The sequence below is a fragment of the Balaenoptera musculus genome, chromosome 3 (assembly GCF_009873245.2).
Source record: "Balaenoptera musculus isolate JJ_BM4_2016_0621 chromosome 3, mBalMus1.pri.v3, whole genome shotgun sequence".
NCBI lineage: Eukaryota > Metazoa > Chordata > Mammalia > Artiodactyla > Balaenopteridae > Balaenoptera > Balaenoptera musculus.
Window position 1 is genome coordinate 165,690,954 of NC_045787.1, and position 14,507 is coordinate 165,705,460.

At 55.0% G+C, this 14,507-nt stretch overlaps 1 protein-coding gene across 2 annotated transcripts; it reads left to right on the plus strand.

The window, feature by feature from the left end:
- The first annotated feature begins 5,530 nt into the window (after window positions 1–5,530).
- Window positions 5,531–14,078, plus strand: PEX11G (peroxisomal biogenesis factor 11 gamma). 2 transcript variants are annotated; one of them, XM_036846605.1, is made up of 5 exons: window positions 5,531–5,699; window positions 7,409–7,597; window positions 10,012–10,190; window positions 12,617–12,679; window positions 13,293–14,078. In XM_036846605.1, the coding sequence occupies exons 2-5, from the start codon at window positions 7,559–7,561 to the stop codon at window positions 13,522–13,524; spliced, it is 513 nt and encodes a 170-aa protein (XP_036702500.1). In that variant the 5' UTR covers window positions 5,531–5,699; window positions 7,409–7,558; the 3' UTR covers window positions 13,525–14,078. The 2 variants fall into 2 exon arrangements, with proteins under 2 accessions (XP_036702500.1, XP_036702499.1); XM_036846604.1 differs by lacking the exon at window positions 5,531–5,699 and adding an exon at window positions 5,958–6,050.
- Window positions 14,079–14,507: the final 429 nt, after the last annotated feature.

Consider the following 14,507-nt stretch of genomic DNA (forward strand, 5'->3'; position numbering starts at 1 on the left):
GGGGAGATGGGAAGTTGATGCTTAATGGGGACAGAGTTTTAGTTTGGGAAGATGAGAGAGTTCTGGAGGTGGATGGTGGGGATGGTTGCACAACAGTGTGAATGCACTTAATGCCACTGAACACTTAAAGATGTTTAAAATGGTCAGTGTTATGTATATTTTACCACATAACAAAAATTTTTAAAGGAACAAGCACATTTCTTAAAACGAAACTAACAAAACAGATGAAATAAAACTGTAAGGGTGGTTGAACCTGTCCCAGTTTATGGTGCCCTAATCACCTACTGAAATGGGATCTTCCCGTTCTTCCTCCCTCCTTTCCTCTCCTCCCTCCTCCCCTCCCACTCTCACCTCTCTCTCCCTTCTTTCCTCCCTCCCATCCCTTCCTTCCTCCCTCCTCCCTTCCTTCCTCCTCTCTCCTCTCTCTTTCTTTCTTCTCTTCCGTTCCATATAGTTGACGTAACACTGTGTGAGTTAAGGTATTACATAACATACCTGATTTTGTGATACATTCTATTGCAACATGGTTGCTATTGTAGCCTTAGCCAAAACCTCTATGGTGTCACATAACTATCACTTTTTTCTAGTGTCTGCAACACTTAACATCTGGTCTCTTGGCGGGTTTAATGTTTATAATACAGTCTTCTGGTCTGTCATCCCTGTACTTTGAATTTGAGCTCCAGGACTTATGTACTCAGTGGGTTCCTTTTCACTAAATTCAAGCGAAGTGTTGTTTTGTCCACTGGGTCGAGGTCCCATCACCTGCTCCCTAGCCCAGGGCTCTGCTGAGGGCTTTGGCCCAGCCAGGGTTGATGCAAATACACATTTTCCCTGCCTGCTGGGAAAAGGAGGACCCAGGAGGGTGTAGATTTCTGGCTGCTGTCAGGAAGCAAGGGGGAGAGGTAACACTCTTACAGAGAAACAATCATTTGATCACGAAGTCTAAGGAATGAAGTAAGATTAAAGCAGCGATTGGCAAAGACACAGAAGTCATTTAGATTAGCCAGGAAACGTCTGGTCGCTGTTGTGATTTGGACAATGTTCATGTTTTGTCTGTGTTCAGACACCATGATGGAGTGGGCTTGTTTTGTCTGTTCCATTCCACACGGTCACAGAGCGGCCTTGTCCGACGTGGGCGTTCTGTGAATTATTTGTGTCCAGCAGGAGAACACCAGCGCCTAGCTGTGATCACCAGCCAGTCCCTAGCAACCGCAAAGGCCAGCTGTGAATGCCAGGCCAGCTCCTGTCTCTTCCCCAAAGGTCAAGCTCAGCCCTAACCTGATGGTGGCAGACGCTGGAGGGCGGGGCCCTGCCCACAGGACTCAACCGCTGTCTCCTTGGTGCCGAGAACGGAGCCTGGGTGCACATGAGGCATCAGAGAATGCCTTGTGTTTTTACAAGGTCCATGGGGACAGTAAGGCTCAAGAGAAGGATCCTGTCACTCATGGAGCCGCGCCACAGCCCAAGGGCCCCCCTTCCCTCTGTGGGCCTTGGGCTGTGGCTTGGACTTTTTCTGCTTTTTGAGTGTGTGTGTGTATATAGTTTTTGTTTTTAATTTTTTTTGGCTGTACCATGCGACTTGCGGGATCTTAGTTCCTCGACCAGGGATCGAACCCGGGCCCCCTGCAGTGGAAGCGTGGAGTCCTAACCACTGGACCCCCAGGGAAGTCCCTGGATTTTTTCTGCTGATGGAGCAGTGTCCCCAGTTAGGGGGTTGGGGAGCACACAGACCCCCACACCCAAGTCTTAAGCAAGGAGGGCTGTGGTCGAATGTGAGGACTGAAGAGTCTCTTGGATGTCGTGGGGGAAGTCAGGCCCTCGAAAGGAGGCTGGGGCTTGGGGTCCAGGTGAGAGAGAATGGGGGCTGCCTATGCAGGAGGCTGTGGGCTGGGAAAAAGTGGATGGATTCCAGGGATATTTTGGTGGCTGTTGGGACATGGGAGGGGCGTACTGAGGTAAAGAGGTGAGAGTGATATCCAGGTCTGTGCCTGGGTGATGGGCAGGGGAGCCTCGAGATCTGAGTACAGAAGAGCAAGATGTTGCTGATGTCAGTCTGATGTCAGTCTGGGAGTAGCTGAGTGTGAGCGGGCTTGTAGGATTTGCAGGGCAACTGTCCACGGGGCAGGTGGGAGCAGGAGACAGGGCAGGATTGGAGAGAGATGGGGGAGAGGCCAGCAAAGAGGTGGCTAGGGAAATCGTGGGAGTGATTAGGATCTCCCAGGACAGCGTGGATGGAGCAGAAACGGTGAGCTTTTGACAGGGCGCTGAGCCCCACAGGCAACACCGCTTACTGAGAACCTATTTTGTGCCACGCTGTGGGGATCTAGCTGTGACCAAGACAGATCAAAAGCCCTGCCCTGGTGGAGTTCACATTCTGTTGAGGAGGGACAAATAACTAGACAACCAGACAAATAACTAGACAACCAGACAAATAACTAGATGACTACGTTAAGCAGCAACATAGACAGTTACGTTAGGTAGTGTTACCAACTAAGAAGAAAAATAAGGCAGCAAGAGATGTGGGCAGGAAGTGCCCAGGAGGGTGTGCAGGGGAGGTCCCATGAGAGGATGACATTTGAGTAAACGTGAGGAGGAGGTGAGGGAGGGAGCCATGTGGGTATCTGGAGGGAGAGCCTTCCAGGCAGAGCCAACAGCACATGCAGAGGTCCTGAGTCGGGTATGGGCTGCAACTTCAAGGAACAGGAGGAGGGTAATGTGGTTGGATAGGAGTGAATGAGGCTGGAAGAGTAATAGGAGTTGAAATCAAGAGGAAATTTTTTTTTTTAAAGGAAATCAGTCAACATCATTAGTGATTAGGGACATGCAAAACAAAACCACAGTGAGATACCACTTCACAGCCAGTAGGAGATGTGCCGTCTGTCTCTCCTTACTGGTAAGCCAGCTTATCTTTCCCTGACCTCTATTTATTATTTTAGCCTCAGGAAAAATAGGAGGGCAGATGCAATCTTTCAAAGGAGGAAAGTATGTGCAGGCATCTCCTCAGCTGACGAAGAAGAGGAAGAAGAAAGCTGATGCACTATGAGAAGAGGATGGAGGTGGGGGGAGTAGGTGGTAAGATGTACGTACGTTAGTCCGGACTGATCCCATGCTGGCATGACAATATTTTTGGATATGCTGGGTTAAAATGTATTATTAAAATTAAGAGTCCAAGTGTTGGCATGAATGTGGAGAAATTGGAACATTTGTGCATTGCTGGTGGGAATGTAAAATGGTGCAGCCACTGTGGAAAAGAGTCTGGTGGCTTCTCAAAAAGTCAAACATTGTTACCGTATAACCCAGCAATTCTGCTCCTAGGTATATGCCCAAAGGAATTGAAAGCAGGGACTAGAATGAGTACCCGTACACCACGTTCATAGCAGCACTATTCACAAGAGTCAAAAGGTAGAAACAACCCAAGTGTCCATCAACCGATGAGCAGATAAACAAAATGTGACAGAGCCAGAATATGGAATATTATTCAGCCACAAAAGGACTGAAGTACTGAGACATGCACAACGTGGATGAACCTCGAAAACAGGGTCAGTGAAAGAAGCCAGACACAAATGTTCACATATGGTATGATTCTATTTATATGAAATGTCCAGAATAGGTAAGTCCATAGACACAGAAAGCAGATGGTGGTTGCTAGGGGTTAGGGAGAGGAGGAATAGAGTGACTGCTCAAAAGAGTGACAGAGTTTCCTTTGAGGGTGATGAAAACATTTTAAAACTCTAAAGGTGGGATGTCTGTACAACATGTGAGTGTACTAAATGCCACTGAATTGTACATCTTTTTTTTTTTTAATATTTATTTATTTTTATTTGGTGGCTCCGGGTCTTAGTTGCAGCAGGTGGGCTCCTTAGTTGTGGCTTGCAGGCTCCTTAGTTGTGGCATGTGAACTCTTAGTTGCAGCACGCATATGGGATCTAGTTCCCTGACCAGGGATTGAAACTGGGCCCCCTTTATTGGGAGTGCGGAGTCTTTTTTTTTTATTTTTAATAAATTTATTTATTTATTCATTTATTTAATTTTTGGCTGCATTGGGTCTTTGCTGCTGCACGCGGGTTTTCTCTAGTTGCTGAGAGCAGGGGCTACTCTTTGTTGTGGTGCGCAGGCTTCTCATCGCGGTGGCTTCTCTTGCTGCGGAGCATGGGCTCTAGCCGCGCGGGCTTCAGTAGTTGCGGCTTGTGGGCTCTAGAGCGCAGGCTCAGTAGTTGTGGTGCACGGGCTTAGTTGCTCCGCGGCATGTGGGATCTTCCCGGACCAGGGCTCGAACCCGTGTCCCCTGCATTGGCAGGCGGATTCTTAACCACTGCGCCACCAGGGAAGCCCCGGGAGTGCAGAGTCTTAACCACGGTGCCACCAGGGAAGTCACTGAATTGTGTATCTTAAAATGGTGAACTTTTTGTTATGTGAATTTCACCTCAATTAAAAAAAAAAAAAAGGAAACAGGCTATGCTAACTTTTTGAGAAAATGTCTGATTTTTTTGACCGGCTAGTCCATGCAGACTGAGCAAAATTCAAAAGCTACAAAACAGTACAAAGGTGAACATTTTAATCTCTTCCCAGTGACAACCAAAGAACGTTGCTCACTGTCTGGCTCTACAAGGACTGAGTCATTGGCAACTGCAGTCACTGACCTTCATCACACCCTGACAGGAGTTCAGGGCGGAAGATCAGGAATGAGGCTCTCTCTGCTCGGGGAAAACTGGCAGGACTTCAGATAGATATTTTCAGGACAGATCTTTTATGAGCCTGGATTCTTGCATCTTTCCAAACTAAGGAAAGCACTAAAATCATTAACTGCGGTATCTGTTCCTTGTGACCAGAAGCAAACTTCTCCTGAGATGTGTGATTACACATACCGTTCTCCAAAATCACACATATACTGACCTTCCCCCCACCTTTCCCTCAGAGCTGTCTGAGGCTGTCTCTAGGGCTATAGTCCTCAGTAAATCCCTCAATAAAACCGAAACTCGGGCTTCCCTGGTGGCGCAGTGGTTGAGAATCTGCCTGCCAAGGCAGGGGACACGGGTTCGAGCCCTGGTCTGGGAAGATCCCACATGCCGCGGAGCGACTAGGCCCGTGAGCCACAACTACTGAGCCTGCGCGTCTGGAGCCTGTGCTCCGCAACAAGAGAGTCCGCGATAGTGAGAGGCCCGCGCACCGCGATGAAGAGTGGCCCCCACTCGCCCCGACTAGAGAAAGCCCTCGCACAGAAACGAAGACCCAACACAGCCAAAAACAAATAAATAAATAAATTTTAAAAACAAAACAAACAAAAAAACCCCGAAACTCACAGCTCTCACGGTGTGCGTTTTTATTTCAGTCAATACCAGCCACCTAGTTATTCTCTCTGGTGCAATTCCAGTTATCAGATTCTTGTCTATTCTTCTAGAACGGTTCTATGCGTTTCCTTGACTTTTTTTTTTAAAGGGGAATAGTTTATTTATTTATTTATTTATGCATTCATGCATGCATGACCTTAGTCCCAGGGACTGAACCTTCGCCCCCTGCAACGGAAGCACAGCGTCCTAACCACTGGACCGCCAGGGAATTCCCCAAAGTTTCCTTGACTTTCTAAAAATGCCTTACATGATATGACAACAGCTATCCATGCTCCCTACAGACAAGCAGACAATAAAGAAAGGGTGACGCAGGAAAATTAGAGAACTCCCTTCTTGGCCCACGGCAAACAGGTTGCTGCTTTTGCTTGGAATATTTGTGTGTGTGTGGGCAGTTGGTTACCTTTGAAAACACGGGTAGCTAACTCCGAGGGTCCACCTGGGGGCACAGGCCCTGGGGAGCGCACACGTGGCTGCCCAAGGCTGCAAACTCGTCCCTCCCAGCAGCAGACAAAGGGGTCACGTCCTCGACAAACAGTCGCGGCCGCGCCTGCGCAGAACGTTCCCGGGAGCGCGCAGCCTGGTGCCGGGCCCGCCCCCCGGCGCGGCGCGCTGACGTCGCGGTGACGTCACGGCGGAGTCGCCATGGTGGCCCTGAGCGGTCTGGCGTCGGCGCTGGAGTCCTATAGGGGCCGCGACCGCCTGGTGAGGCTGGGGTGGAGCGCGGCTAGAGGTCTCGGAGTCGGGCCAAAGCCCCGAGACCCGGACACTGAGGCCAGAGAGGGGAGCGGGGTCACTCAGGATCCCCAGGGCAGAGGCCCTGTCCCCGAGTAGTGGACATGTAGGTTGTTCCGGCCACCCCCATCGTGACTGGACATTTACAGGACCAACCAAATCCTCACGTTGCACATTGGGATCCGGCCGGATCACTGTAGCTGGGCGTTGTGTGTCCCAAACAATATCGTATGAGGATTAGGATGTGCAGGGTCCCCTCTGGCTGGACATTTGGATCCTGAAAAATCCCCTGTAGTCGGGCACTTAGGTTGTTCTGGCCAATTCAACCTGGCTGGACATTTCCATGCCAAACAAATCCATGTCTGGACATGTAGGATCGGACTAGGCCACTGTAGTTGGTCCCTGAGTTGTCCCAAACAATCTCATATGGGGATTTAAGATTTTGCAGGGCTTTCCCTATGGCTGGATGTTTAGGGTCTGACCACATCCCCTCTGGTTGGGTATTTAGATTGTTCCTTCCAGGCCCCTGAGGTCAGACTCTGAGCTTGTCCCAATCAGTCTCTTACAGGTAGGCATTCAGGTTGTACCAGGGAGTGTACCAGTAGCTGGGCATTCAGGTTCCAACCAAATCCCGTATGATTGGGTGTTCAGGTTTTAACAAATGCCCCCGAGCTGGACATTTAAATTGCAGCGTTTTTGCCATTACAAAGGTGCTGAAAAGGAATTACAAGTAAAAATAATATATACAACAACAGGAAAAAGCAACTTCTGAAAAGCAGATGAAATAAAGATATAAGGGTGGTGATGCAGACCCAGTTCCCCGTGCCCCAAATCACCCACTGATTCCCAAATCACCACCGGGTTCCTTCTCACTAAAGTAATAAAAACAAATTATCCTTTTGTCCACTGGGTTGAGGCCTGGTCACCTTCCCAGTCAGCCCAGCCACAGAATTTGGTACAGCCAGGTAGATGCAAATATATTCAATACATTTCCACCTAGCCCTCCTACCTGCTGGGAAAAGGAGGATCCAGGAGGTGGGAAATGGAGGTTTCTTTTTCTTGTCCCCATCACATATGTCTCCAAAGACTGTGCCATTCAGTGACATGAGCCAATACTCTGTTAGTTTCCCAGTGCCTTTTGGACAGTGATGTCATTTGTCTCCATTTATCCCACCTACAAGTATCCTTTTCAACTTTTGGCTTTTACTGGAAGTTTGTTGGTTGAGACTCGTCCTTCCACTTGATCTTATGGGGTCCACGGCCAGGTCAGGGGTGATCCAGCTCAGTTCTGCATCAGGGCCATGCTGACTGCTTCTGGTTTCCCACAGATCCGAACGCTGGGGTACTGCTGCCAGCTGGTGGGCGGGGTCCTGGTGGAACAATGTCCTGCCAGGTCAGAAGTGGGGACACGCCTGCTGGCACTGTCCTCCCAACTCAGCCACTGCAGGACCGTCCTGCGACTCTTTGATGACGTGGCCATGTTTGTCTACACTAAGCAGTACGGCCTGGGGGCAGAGGTAACAGGGCGCATTGGGCTGAAGGGAGGGGGTGTGGACCCCGGGAAGTCAACGTCTTATGGACTGGTCTTTATAAAGGCAATCATGTGGGCAGTTTATTATTTTTTTCAATTTTACTTTTTTTTTTTTTTTGGCCACACTGCACAGCATGTGGAATCTTAGCTCCCTGACCAGGGATGGAACCTGCGCCCCCTGCATTGGAAGTGTGGAGTCTTGACCACTGGACCGCCAGGGAAGTCCCCAATTTTACTTCTTTTGGAGACAATCAGATGTTCTCATTTCAATTTTAATTAAAAAAATTAGCTCATACGTTTGCACATCCGTAAAGACTGCATAATTTAAAAGTCTCTCTCCTTCCTGACCCTCTGGCCGCCAATTTTCCTCTTCAGAGGCAGCCACTGTTGTCAGCTTCTTGTGTTTCCTTTATGAGATCTCCTGCACCTGCACAGGCAAATACACATTGCTGACATAAATAGTTGCATGCCATTTACACTCTTCTGCCACTTGCTTTTTTCACGTAACAGTACAACTTGGAGGTCATTCCATATCAATCCAAAAGAAGCTCCTTCCGGGAATTCCCTGGCAGTCCAGTGGTTAGGACTCCATGCTTTCACTGCCGAGGGCCCAGGTTCCATCCCTGGTCTGGGAACTGAGATCCTAGCAAGCCACATGGTGCAGCCAAAAACAAAAACAAAAACCAAAATAACAAAAGAAGCTCCTTCCTTCCTTCGTTATGGCCACATAGTACACATATATAGCCAGATGGTGATTTATTTAACTGATCCCCTGTTGGACATGTAGATTAGTTACATCTTGCCGTTACAACAGAACCGCATCATTTCACTAGTGGGTCTAGAGCAGTGTTCCTCATCCGGCTGGGGTGGTGGTACGATCTTGTCCCCCCCAGGGGATGGGATGAGAAGCTGCCCTGGGCCAGCCTGGCTGAGTCATGCCCCCTTCCTGGGCTGCCCTGCCCCTCCTCACTGCTCTCCAAGGGTCTCCTCTCTGACCCACTTAACTCAGATGCTCCCCCATTCTGCCCCAGTGCCCGTGGCCTGATCATCCCCAATGTCAAGTGTTTCCCTGGACTTTCCTCCTGCTTTGACACCCATCTCTTCAGCTTCCCGTGCACCCCCCCATCTCCTCTGTGAGGACTCCCCTGAGTCCCCCGGCAAGGGGTGGGGGGCTCCCTGCATCTCCTGTGTCCCTTGGCCAGAACAAGAACCTCTTTTGTTGGTCCCCCCCCCCGGCTCCCACCTCCCGCCCCGGTGAGAATCTCCTCCCCAGCATAGGGCCCGGACCTTGCTGCGTCTCAGGAAACACCAGCGGAATGAGCACGTTGGGGTGGGGGTGGGAGGCCCCGTCCTCACGGAGGGGTGAAGTGTGCCAGAACACCCCAGAAGGCCCCAGACAGGATGGCGGAGCTGGAGTGGGATTGAGAACCCAGAGGGAGGCAGGATCGCAGCTGGCCCGTAGGAAGGAGGCCGACAGCGAGCATTGGTGGGGCCTTGGCTGGGAGGGCGGGGTTCCTGGGAAGACGGAGAAGAGGCAGAGGGTGTGGCAGGCAGTGAGGATGACGAGGTTAAAGGTGGAGAAGTGAAGGACTTGGCTGGCGACCCGACCAGCTTGGAGGCCTTGGGGGGGGGGGCCAGACCCTGAGGGGCGGAGCCCAGGGTAGAGGCTCCGGCAGCCTGGACTGGCCCTGCCTCGCTGGGTGCAGGCAGGGGTTCAGGACTCAGGGCTGGGGGGCATGGGATTTGCAACTCAGCAGCCTGAGGCCCATCCCTGTATGAGACGGGGCAGCTGGCAGCAGCTTCCTCTAAGAGCCTCAGTTTGCCTGTTTGCAGGGGTGGTGACCCCTTTCCGCTTTGGGGGAGGTGACCCAGGCCTTGCAGCGTAGTGCCTGCTGGAAGTGGGCACCGGGTGTGTGGCAGCCCCCCCGGCCCCCCCGGTCTGCCTGCTCAGGGTTCTCTGTGGGGCTGCCTCCGCTGCTCCCCTCTCAGGGTCCTGTACCAGACACCCACGCACAGGAACTAGGAAGGCTCTGATGCAGGGTGTCCCAAGTAGTCCTACACGGGAATCACCCGGGGACTTAAAAAAAAATTCCTCGTGCTGGGGCCCACCCCAGCCTTGCTGAGGCAGAATCCCTGGGGCTGGGGGCTGGGTGTGGCGTTTTTGAAACTCCCTGGGGGATTCCACTGAGCGGCTGAGTTGAGACCCGCCACTCCGCTGGGCAACGTTGACCACACTGCTGAGAAATCAGGCCTTTCTTCTCCTGCAGTGCCAGCTACAGGCCAGCCTGCCAGGCCTGGACGTTGCCCTGTGACTGCCACCTGGCATGGCCCGGGCCCCTAACATGGGCAGTGGGTAGGTCTGATCCCAGGCCCATCCCCCCACCTCTCCCGGTCCCGCAGGAGGAGGCCATCTTTGTCCGCTGCGTGTCTGTCCTGGGCAACCTGGCTGACCAGCTCTACTACCCCTGCGAGCACGTCGCCTGGGCTGCCGACGCCAAAATCCTCCACGTGGAGTCTGCGCCGTGGTGGACGCTGAGCACAGCCCTCTGGGGCCTCTCGCTGCTCCTGGGGATTGCTAGGTGAGCAGCGCTGCCACCCGCCGGGGGGCCGCAAGGGAACACCTGAGACCTCCAGGTGGACGGGAAGACAGGCTGGAGGCGTGGGGGTCTTTGCCTCCTCACCACCTCACTGTATCCGCCCCCTATTGCTGCTGAAACAGATTTCCACAAGCTCGGCGGCTTTAAGCAACACACATTGATCATCTTAACAGTTCTGGAGGTCGGAAGTCCAAAATGGGTCTCACTGGGCTAAAATCAAGGTGTGGGCAGGGCTGAGTTCCTTTCTGGAGGCTCCAGGGGGGAACCTGTCTCCTGGCCTTTTCCAGCTTCTAGAGGCTGCCTGCATCCCTCGGCTCGTGGCCCCGTCCTCCATCTGTTTTTTGTTTTTTCAAATTTTTCAAAATTTTACTTATTTATTTATTTATTATTTTTGGCTGCATTGGGTCTTTGTTGCTGCGTACGGGCTTTCTCTAGTTGCGGCGAGCGGGGGCTACTCTTTGTTGCAGTGCGCGGGCTTCTCATTGCGGTGGCTTCTCTTGTTGCAGAGCACAGGCTCCAGGCACGCGGGCTTCAGTAGTTGTGGCTCGCGGGCTTCAGTAGTTGTGGCTCGCGGGCTTCAGTAGTTGTGGCTCGCGGGCTCTAGAGCGCAGGCTCAGTAGTTGTGGTGCACAGGCTTAGTTGCTCTGTGGCATGTGGGATCTTCCCAGGCCAGGGATCGAACCTGTGCCCCCTGCGTTGGCAGGCGGATTCTTAACCACTGCACCACCAGGGAAGCCTGCGGCTCCTTTCAGATGTAAGCTCCCCTCGCAGCCACAGTGGCTGTCGTGGAGCTGGCCCGTCTCTCTGGGCATTGGCCTTCCCCGCGTGATTGGGCTGCCTGGGCTGGGCTCTGGCTGCTCTGAGGCTGCAGTGTCTCCTCAGGCTGCCTTGTGACCTCCGGCCCCAAGAGACTTCCCGTTCCTGCTTAAGGGGCTGCCTTGGTTCCCTTAATTTTTTTTAATAGTCTTTTTCTTGGGGGCAGTTTTAGGTTCACAGCAAAACCGAGCCGAAAGTAGAGAGTTCCCATGTATGTACCCCCTACACACACACAGTCTCCCCTACCATCCACACGGCACCAGAGCACGACATTTGTTACAGTCGATGAACCGACGCTGGCACAGCATAATCACCCCACGTCCATGGTTTACATCAGGGTTCACTCCCTGTGTTGCCCGTTCTATGAGTTTGGACAAATGTATAATGACACGTATCCACCAGTGAAGTATCATACAGAATATTTTCACTGCCCTAAAAATCCCATTTTTAGGATGAATATGCTCTGCCTGTTATCCCATTCATTTTTAGAGCTTCTGGTTTTCCCCTCATTTCTCTGTATGTGATGTGAGCAAGGGTGTGGGGCTTGGGAAGCATTTAGTGGGTGCTCATCATGACCAGGGGTTCCTAAGACCCCAGGGTGCCGGAGAGTCATGTGGGAGGTTGTTGAAATGTAGGTGCCTGGCCCAGGCTCCCAGAGGTCCTGATTCTTCAGGTCTGGGGGCCCAGGAAGCATCATGTTGCCTGAGTCCCCCCTGGTGGCTCTGATGCAGAGCCGCTGACCTCACTGCAGGTGCTGCCCTCTGTCCCCTCCCCTTAGGGGACATGTCACCTGGATGGGTACACAGTGGCTGGGAAGATGTGATCAGGCCCTGGACGGACCTCTGAGTCAGGAAGTCTGGCTGAGGTCAGCCTTCCAACTGGTGGGACTCGGCACATTCACGTCCCTGCACGCCCCACAGCCCAGGCTGCAGGGTGCAAGGGCCGCGCGGAGCAGCCTGATTGGACACCACAAGGGCCCCCCGAGTCCCCAGGGAGCACTAGAGGATGCCCATCTGGTGGCCGGCTCCTCAGTCTGCAGACGCCAGCCCTCGGGGCCCAGAAGGTCATCTAGTTTCACCTCACACAGGTCTGGCCAGCGTCCAGGGTGTGTGTACGTGTGGGGAGGGGACAGGCCTGGCGCCCATCTGGACCCCATTTCCCTGGTGAGCCAGCCAAGGCGCAGGGAGGGGAACAGCTTTCCCAGGCCAGCTGTGGGCCAGCCTCGGTGTCCTCATCCACAGAGGGGTGGCTTCCCGGCTGGGCCATCACCCCTGCACGTGGCACAGTGTCCCTTTGAGCTGTGGTCCTGGGGCCAGTGGTTCACAGGGGCTGGGCTGGAGCCTGACTGGCCAGGTCAGAAGCACCGGACGCTCCGGAACCTGCAGCCCAAATAGGTGGGGGGCCTGCCTTAGGGATGAGTCCCCAGGAGCTTCTGGGGCTCCAGAAGGGCGCGGGACAGATGGTGCCACCCACTGGCGAGGCTGGCAAACCTTACAGGGAACCTGTGGCCACCGCGGCAGGCGGGGAGCCTCCCCTCAGGCCCCTGCGCACCCCACCCGGCTTCCCCAACCCCGTCCTCTGTGGTGTTGCAGGTCCCTGTGGATGGTCCTGAAGCTGAGACAGAGGCTGAGGAGCCCCCTGGCAGCCTTCACCAGGTGCGACGTCCGGGGTTTCGCCCAGCAGACAGGCCGACTTCTTCCTGCAGGCTGGGTCCCCCAGAGGGTCTCCCCAGGCCAGGGAGGTGCTCAGTCACCAGCGATCAGCCCTGCCCTGTGCAGGCCCCGTGGTTGGGGGGGCATGATGTGTGCCACGCCAAGGGGCCTCGCTGCTGCCTCCGGGTGGATGTAGCACTTTTACAGATGGGGAAACTGAGGCTAGCTGGAGGCCCCCTAGGCAGGAAGTGGCAGAGCCAGGACTCCAGGGCTGAGCCTTCACGGCCGTGCCCCCATCAGGGAGGATGATGGGAGATGGAGTCCGTTTGCTGAGGACCAAGGTCAGTCACTGTCTCACCCTGGGAGAGAACACGGGGTAGGGCCACGCCCAGCACAGGCCCAGAAGCTGCCCACCCCCCTGCCCAGCTCCAGGGTTCAGGAGGACGGAGGTGTGGACCTGAGACTGTCGCTCCCGCCGTGGGCTCCCTCTGGCGAGTGTGACCTGGACGCAGCCCGGCCAGTCCTCCTCCCTCCCCAGCACTCCTTGCCCTGCCCGTGCGGGTGGGTGGGGGGCGCCCGGGCCTTCCCTGAGCGCCACCCCCCTCTGCTCCCACAGCCGGCTGCCCCAGGGCAAGCGGAGAGCCGTGGAGGCCCAGATCCGGTCGGAGGCGCTGACCCTCCTGAGCAACCTGGCTGACCTGGCCAACGCGGTGCACTGGCTGCCCCCGGGCATCCTGTGGGCCGGCCGCTTCCCCCCGTGGCTGGTGGGCCTCCTGGGCACCATCTCCTCGCTCCTCAGCATGTACCAGGCAGTCGGGGCCGGCGGCCAGGCCTACGCCGCCCCCTGACGGACCGGGGAGCCGGAACCCTGACGGCGGCCCTTCCCGCGGAGCAGCGATCGCCCGGGAGGGGCCAGGTCTTTAACTGAGCAGATCAAGGCCAGGTGTGGGGAGCTCGGCCAGAGGATGCGCAGAGCAGCCTGGGGCACGAGCCCCCAGAGGGGCGGGTGTGTGTGGGTGGAGTGGGTAGACCCGGAGACTCGGTGCAGTGGAACAGGCACCCGCAGGCCGGAGTCCTGTATCCAGAAGGCGAGCGGGGCAGCCGGGCTGGGACGGTGAGCGCCAGGTGGGCCTGAAGAAAGTGAAATGAGAATCAATTAAAGGTGGCAGTGCGGGTGCCAGGCCAGGAGTGGGAGCTTATTCCTAACGCCCCGGTCCCCCCTGTCCGCTCACTCACACGCCCTCTCTCCCGGGCGGGCGGGGGTGCCCCTGGGCCTTATTTTAGGGATGGTGTGCAGGTGCCCCCGTGGGCCTGGGTTCAGCCTCCCGCGGGCCGGAGCCGCAGTGGGAAACCACACTTCCCCGCCCGCCTTCTGGAGCATCCTCGGCCGGTGGTCCCCTCCGACGCTGCCAAGCGCAGCCCGCCGACCCTGAGTGGCCCTCAGCCATGGAGGGCGGTCCTCCCTGCCCGCGGGCTCGGGCACCCCGGCCGGCCGTGGATGCTGCCTCCACCAGGCTGTGCCCAGGCCTCGTGCTCCTGGGCATCGCGGGGTGCCTGTCATGGCCGAAGCATCGCACAGCCCCCGCTTGGACCCGGAGCTGCTGTTGTCCGTTCAGGGCTGGTCTGAGCATTTCGCGGGCTCTGAGCATCTCGGGAGACGCCCGAGGCTCCTGTCTCCCAGCTCGTGGAGAGCACGGCAGGCAGGACAGGACGAGCTTGTTTTCCCGTCTGACGTTTGAGAGGCCACACGCGTGTGGCCTCGGTGAGTGGTGGGCGGCCCACATCTGCCCCTCGCTCTTGCCTGTGACCCTCCACCTCTGAGTCCTGGCGG